The sequence below is a fragment of the Mobula birostris genome, chromosome 13 (genome assembly GCF_030028105.1).
Source record: "Mobula birostris isolate sMobBir1 chromosome 13, sMobBir1.hap1, whole genome shotgun sequence".
In the NCBI taxonomy this organism is placed as follows: Eukaryota; Metazoa; Chordata; class Chondrichthyes; order Myliobatiformes; family Myliobatidae; genus Mobula; species Mobula birostris.
The window spans coordinates 104,521,794-104,529,568 of NC_092382.1; the positions used below are offsets into that span (position 1 = coordinate 104,521,794).

At 49.7% G+C, this 7,775-nt stretch overlaps 1 protein-coding gene across 1 annotated transcript in view; it reads left to right on the forward strand.

Annotated features, from left to right (window-relative positions):
• LOC140207781 (uncharacterized) overlaps nucleotides 1–6,259 on the forward strand; it is a 33,063-nt gene extending 26,804 nt beyond the window's left edge. Inside the window, exons 7-10 of the mRNA XM_072276343.1 lie at nucleotides 1,006–1,251; nucleotides 1,996–2,147; nucleotides 4,119–4,183; nucleotides 5,209–6,259. Coding sequence (XP_072132444.1) covers nucleotides 1,006–1,251; nucleotides 1,996–2,147; nucleotides 4,119–4,183; nucleotides 5,209–5,245 — 500 coding nt within the window. The 3' untranslated portion in view covers nucleotides 5,246–6,259. The remainder of the gene's footprint in view (nucleotides 1–1,005; nucleotides 1,252–1,995; nucleotides 2,148–4,118; nucleotides 4,184–5,208) is intronic.
• The last annotated feature ends 1,516 nt before the right edge of the window (nucleotides 6,260–7,775 follow it).

The window sequence follows — 7,775 nt, forward strand, 5'->3', positions numbered from 1 at the left end:
TCCAACCTGATGGCATGAACATCGACTTCTCTAACTTCCGCTAATGCCCCACCTCCCCCTCGTACCCCATCTGTTATGTATATACACATATTCATTCTCTCACTCTCCTTTTTCTCCCTGTGTCCTCTGACTATACCTATTTCCCATCCTCTGGGTTTTCCCCCCCCCCAGCTTTTCCTTATCCCTGGGCCTCCTGTCCCATGATCCTCTCATATCCCTTTTGCCAATCACCTGTCCAGCTCTTGGCTCCATCCCTCCCCCTCCTGTCTTCCCCTATCATTTTGGATCTCCTCCTCCCCCTCCCACGTTCAAATATCTTACCAACTCTTCCTTCAGTTAGTCCTGACGAAATGTCTCGGCCTGAAACGTCGACCGTACCTCCTCCTAGAGATGCTGCCTGGGTCTGCTGTGTTCCCCAGCAACTCTGATGTGTGTTGCTTGAGTTCCTGGCATCTGCAGAATTCCTTGTGTTTGCTTTTGTTTTTACTTTGGCTCTACCTTCACTTGTCAGCCACGGTAGTGTTCTTCTTCCATTGGATAATGTCTTCTCATTTGGAATACATCTGCCTTGCACTTCCTTCATTTGGCGCAGAAACTCCAGTGACTGCTGCTCTGCTGCTACTGTCCGTCAGCGCAACACCGACATGTCCCTCACTGTGACGCGGACACAACAATCACTGCGATACTGACGCAGACTCACACCTCACGGTGGCATCGACGCTCCTGACTGTCACACCGGCACGCCCCTCATTCCTGACATTGACAAGCCCCTCAGCGTGGCACATACACGATCTGTACCGTGTCACGGTACGCCTCCCACTGGGACAAGAAACCATCACATTCTCATTGTAACACTCGTCACCGTGACACCTACACGCTCCTCAGCATGAACCGCAGAGTACCACACCGTGACACTGACAGACCTATTACCGCGACCCGCCCAGCACCGCACCGCTGTCTCACAAGTCAATGTAAACGCTAAATATCCTTGACCATCTCTCTCAGTATCACAGATTCGTCAGTCTCAGATCACCTCCGACAGAAAATACCAGCTACTTTGGCAACAGTATCAGGAGATGAACAGAACACAGTCCAAATGTCGACAACAGGTCCATCAGTTGAAACTCTCCAACTACGACTGTGTCCACAATCTTTCTGTTATCAGCAACAACCTCTCCATCCACGACAAGACGCTTAGAACTTTAAAGTGGACGAAGGGTGAAATTTGCCAATTTCTGACGAGTATCAGAGGTGAAGCATCCCTCCACGTCTAACCCCGGGAGTGTGCCCTGGGAAGGGAGGGTGTGTTGGGAACTTCACTATGTTTCTGACCCCGGGAGCGTGAGGTGGGACGAGAACATCAGTCACTGTCTGATTCCGCGAGTTACTGGATAGGACATTGTGCCTCTGACCCGGTAACTGTGTCTGATATGACGTTTCGGAGGGATCATCACTCTGTGCCTGACCCCGGGGGTGTGCGATGGGAGACTGTGGAGAGAACTGCAGTCTGGGTCTGACCCACGGGCTGTGCGATGATGCACTGTGGAGTGAGAATCACTCCATGCTTATCCAGCGCTCTGTGATGGGACGGTGTGGAGGTAGCACACTCTGTGTCTGACAACCCGAGTCTGTGATGCGACGGTGCGGAGTGAGAATCTCTTTGTGTCTGACTCTGTGAGTGTATCAGGGGAGGGGGTGGAGGTAGCTCAATCTATGCCTGCCTGGAGAGTCTGTGATGGATGATGTCGAGGGAACATCACTCTGTGCCTCATCCTGTGAATCTGTGATAGGATGCTGTGGGGGGAACTTCATTCTGCGTCTCTCCCCGGGTGTGTGCGAAGGGACAGTGTGGTACGAGATTCACTCTGTGCCGTGATCCCTGGAGAGTCTGATGGGACGGTGTGGCGGAATATTTACTCTCTTTGTCACCCCGAGTGTGTGTGATGGGAAAGTGTGAAGAGAGATCCACTCAGTTTCTCACTGCTACTTTTTCAGAATTTCCAGAGCAAACGTGTTCCAAGGACTGGATCATAAACAAAGACCGGTGTTATTACGTATCCACATTTGAAACATCTTCCTCCAGAGCGGTGCAAGAATGTTTAAAACTCGACTCAAGGCTTCTCGAAATCTGTTCAAAGGATGAAGAGGTAAGTGTCACACCACGAGAAGATCCCACAGTAACAAAGGAATCATCAAACACCCCCGGGGCCCGACACAGAGTGACACCCACAATACACTCCCAGCAAAACCTCCCTGAGACAGACAAGAGGTGACACTCCATCCACAGCGTACCATCACACCCGCGGTCAAGCACAGATTGAATCTCCCCCCGAACAATCGCATCACAAACTCCCGGGGTCAGGCACAGAGTGAATCTCTCCCCCCGAACAATCGCATCACACACTCCCGGGATCAGACACAGAGTGAATCTTCCTCCACACCGTCCCATCACACACTCCCGGGGTCAGACACAGAGTGAATCTTCCTCCACACCGTCCCATCACACACTCCCGGTGTCAGACACAGAGTAAATCTCCCTCCACACCGTCCCATCACACACTGCCGGGGTCAGACACAGAGTGAACAACCAAAATACACTCCCAGCACACACTCCCGGGTTCAGACACAGAGTGAATATACCACTGGATCGTCCCATCACATCTTGCCGGGATCAGATACAGAGTGAAGCTCCCTCCACTCCGTCCCATCACTCACTTCCGAGGTCAGACACAGAATGAATCTCCCTCCACACCGTCCCGTCACACACTCCCGGGGTCAGGCACAGAGTGAATCTCCCTCCACACCGTCCCATCACACACTCGCAGGGTCAGACACAGAGTGATTCTGCATCTTCCCAGAACACAATAGAACATATATAACATAGAATAGTACAGTACCGTACAGATCTTTCGGCCCACAACGTCGTGTCGATATTTAAACCCTGCCTCCCATATAAACCCCCCACTTTAAATTCCTCCATATACCTGTCCAGTAGTCTCTTAAATTTCAGTAGTGTATCTGCCCCCTCCACAGATTCAGGCACTGTTTTCCACGTAAAAACACTCTCTGAGTAGAATACCTTCCTCTAATATCCCCCTTGAACTTCACAGCCCTTATCCTAAAGCCATGTCCTCTTGTATTGAGCAGTAGGGCCATGGGGAAGAGGTGTTGGCTATCCACACTATCTATTCCTCTTATTATCTTGTACTCCTCTCATCCTCATTCTCTCCAAAGAGTAAAGTCCTAGCTCCCATAAACACTAATCATAATCCATGCACTCGAAACCAGGCAGCATCCTGGTAAATCTCCTCTGCATCCTTTCCAATTCCTCCACATCCTTTCTATAGTGAGGCGATCAGAACTGGACACAGTACTCCAAGTTCGGCCTGACCAGAGTTTTACAGATCAGCATCCGGTACCCGCCAGTCTTAAACTCTATCTCTCGAATTATGAAAGCTAACACTCCGTTAGCTTTCTTAACTACTTATCTACCTGTGAAGCAACTTTCAGGGATCTGTGTATATGTGCCCAGAGATCTCTACGTTTACACTACCAAGTATCCTGCCATTTCCTTTGTACTCTGCCTTGGAGTTTGTCCTTCCAAAGTATACCACCTCACACTTCTCCAGGTTGAACTCCATCTGCCACTTCTTAGCCCACTTCTGCATCCTATCAATGTCTCTCTGCAATCTTCGGCAATCCTCTACACTATCTACAACTCCACCAACCTTGTGTCGTCTGCAAACTTGCTAACCCACCCTTCTACCCCCACATCTAGGTCGTTCATAAAAATCACGAGAAGAAGGTGTCCCAAAACCAATCCTGGTGGGAGACCACTAGTCACAACCCTCAAACCCGAATGCACTCTCTCCATCACGATCTTCTGCTTTCTGCAGGAAAGCCAATTCTGAATCCACCTGGCCAAACTTCGCTGGATCCCATCCATTCTGACTTTCTGAATAAGCCTTCCGTGTGGAACCTTGCCAATCCCGGGGCCGCAGATAGAGTGTAGCTCCCTCCACACCGTCCCATCACAAATACCTGTTGTAATAAACTGAGAGAAACCCCGTAAATTGTTTTGCATTCTTTGGGTTAATCAAACAATTTTAATTTTCCAGAGCTTTGTATCCCACAACCTTGCGTACGGAAACCACGCGTACTGGATTGGAAAATGCAAAGACGGGTGAGATTTGGACTGATCTGTGTGGTGAGAGTTGCGCATTGACATAGTCCTGACGGGTGAAAATGGGGTTCGTTTACGATGAGACTGTACGAGGTTCTTCGGAGAGTGTGGTATCAGCGGAACATCTGAGGCCTGCCGGTGTTTGTCGCGGAAGGACAAGGCAGTGGGAATATTTCGGAAACTGCCAGGGGGCAGTGCGGAGAGATCAGTACACAAGGATCTTCTTGGTCCTGACGGATGTCGGGGAGGAGAGCGCGGTGCAGTGTGGGATTATTTTGGAGATAGTCGCCGGGCTGTGTATAGAGTGAAAAACAGTAGAATTAGGTTGGTGAATGACATAGATCTGAGGGGCGAGAGTAGGACAACAGGATTAGTTTGGAGACCGGTACAGGGCGGTGGGATTAGTTTGCGAACTGACGAACGGATGTGCGAGAGAGGGCGCCGGTGGTATAAGTCTGGAGGCGGACATGAGGCTATGGTGAGAGCGCGGTGCGCTGGGATATGTTAGGACACTGACGCAAAGCTCTGGCTACAGGGAGGGGCATCGGATTAATCTGGGACCGACCCAGGGATGAGGCAAGTGTGTTGACGAGAGGGATTCATCTCTGGACGCCCATAAGTCTGTGCGGAGACGGTGTGACAGTGGGGTTTGTTCGGGGAGTGAAGCAGTTCCGAGGGGAGAGGGTGGTCCTGTTCGATTCCTCTAGGGTCTGACAGAGGACTGTGGTGAGAAAGCGGGTCTTTGGTATTACTTGTGGAGACACGGGGCTATGGGGAGAAATTATGTCAGTGCGATTAATTTGGAGACTAATACAGGATTGTAGGGAGACATTGGGACAGTGGTATCTCTCTGGGTACTGGCACGGGGCGGTGGGAAGAGAGTGGATGAGTGGGATGAGTTTGGGGACTGACAAAGGCTGTCAGGAGAGAGCGACATCATGGGATTAGCTTGTGGACGGTCTCAGCTAGGGTTGTCTGCCGGAGCTGTTTTGTCTCTGTTGAAATTGTCTAACCTTCTTGGATAGGAATGTGGCCTGGAGTCTCCTGTTTAAGGTGTCCTAGGGGACGTCAGAATGCGGAGGCTGCGACCCGAACAGAGAAGGTTTCACTTGCGATAGTGATCGCCGTTTCATGTGCGAGAAGTCAGCAGCTTTGTTCCGGGATATTCCTGAACATATCCAGGATCTCTGCCAACAGCCAGTGGAGGCGACATGAATCAAGCGACTACATCCAATTTCTCCTCCTCTCTTCTTACCTCTCACTTCTAAATCCTTGGAATTCCCACCACACCCTCTCTGCCTCTCCCGTCCACTCTACCTCCTCCTCTTGTCGCAACCCCTTTCTCCTCAGCACACACAGACATACTTCTTTCCCCGTCTATTCCTTTTTTTTCTCGCCATTTCCTCCGTCCCACTCTTCTCCGCTCCCTCTACCTGTCTCTCTAAACAGTTCAGTTCCCCTTATCCCTGGATCTTTCTCCGTCCGCTCTTTCTCTGCTCCGTCTACCCAACTCTTTCACCTCTCTCTCTCTTTTCCTCACGCCTCTCTACCCCTCTCCCTCCCTTCTCTCCCCATTCTCTCTAAACCCTCCGTCACCCTGACGTCTCTCTCTCTCTTTCTCCTTTCCGTCCACTCTCACCTCAATCCTGTGCCGTCTGGTGCTCGATAACCCAACCCCGGGTAAAAGACTATGCCTATTTCCTCTGTCTGTGCCCCTCTTGTGTTTATGGAAGTCTGTACATTTACAACTACGCTCCAGGGAATAAAGTCCCAGCCTTCCCTCCCTTCTCTCCATAACTCAGTGCTCCGAGTCCTGGCAATATCACCGTAGAACGCCCTGTACACTCTATGCAGCTCAATGGCATTTTTCCTAAAGCAGGGCGGTCTCACCGACGGCTTGTCGCACTGCAACGATATCTCCCGACTCCTGTACTCAGTGCCATGACTGGTGAAGACCAGAGTGCCAATTGCCTTGTCCACTCGTATCGGATGCATTCCTCTGGAATCGATATGTCATTTATCATCTGAAACTTGAACGGCCTCGAATTTGTTCTTTTGCAGCGCAAATATGTAAAATTAATGACAATTACAAAAAATGCAATAAAATCTCAAAACTCTGGAGGCTGTGCACATGCGTTCAAAAATGTGGTGGTGGAAGGGAAGAAAGAGTTTCTGAATCTTGAGTGTTCAGGCTTCTGTACCTCTTCCCTGATGGTAGTTTTGAGCAGGGAACGTGTCCCGGGGTGAGGGGCCTCACTGGTGGGGCTGCCTTCTCGAGGCATCGCATCTTAAAGATGTCCTCGATGCTGGGGAAGGTGGAGCCTTTGATGTTGGTTGATCCTACATTCGTCTGCAGGCTCCTGTCACCCTGTCCGTTTCAGCCTCCACCAGGTGGCGATGCTACAAGTCAGCAGGCTCCCAACGTTCATCTGTAGAAAATTCCTCGTTTTCAATGAAAGGGCAAATCTTCTCAGACTCCTGACGTTGCAACACCTTTTGCCACGAGAGAGCTACGGGTGGTGGTGAAGGCCATGTGTACAGTATGCTCTGGAATACACTCAGACTCAGATTCGAAATTACGAAGACGTCAGTAACGAAATCCGAAGATGAAATCACAATCTTTATAACTAGAAATGCATCCCCTGCAGCATGAGCCCTTTAACTACTGACTGGTATTAATTGGTAGTCAGAGCCTTCAAGGTAAAGTGACAGCTAACCATACTCCGGTTCCGAATCTGGGATGCCTTCCGAGGAAGATAATTTCTTCGTGTTTGCATGCCCAGTGTATATCCTCTGAGATACCGACACACAGCAACACAGGAATCTGAAATACGATCATAGGCTAGAGAGGCAGAATTAAGCTATTTGGTCCATCGTCCGCCATTTTATCATGGCCAATACATTTTCCTCTCAGCCCCAATCTCCTGCCGTCTTCCTGTATCCCTTCCTGACCTGACTAATCCAGAATCTCTCAGACTCTACCTTAAATATTATGCTTTCAAATCCACAGACTGCTAAGACAACACATTTTATAGATTCACCCCACTATGGCAAAACACATTCTTCTTAATCTCCGTTCTAAAATGACGGCCCTCTATTCTATGTGGGCTCACTGGCCTTAGTCTCTCCCACCATAGGGAAACTTCTCTCCGCATCTACGTTATCGTGGCCTTTAAACGTTCCATGGGTAACAACAACACCAAACACCACCCTCCCAGCTCCCCCTCCCGCCTACTCATTATTCTGAGTTGCAGCCATCAAACGCTCCTGATTTGATAAGCATTTCAATCCCCGTATGATTTCCGTGTACTTCCCTTCAACTCTTTACAATGCAAGCACTTCTGACCAGGTTGAGAGAAGGGACCCGGACCTGCTCACAGTCCTCCGTGAGGACTCACCAGTGTTTTATGAAGGCTCAACATTAAAACTTTACGTTTATATTCTAATCTTATTGACATGAATGCTACGTTGCATTTGGCTTCCACGCCACCGACTCCACCTGAAAATTCAACTTTGGGGAATCCAGCACAAAGACTAGTAATTCTCTTTGCACCTCAGATGTTGAATTTTCTCTCCATTTAGAAAACCTTCT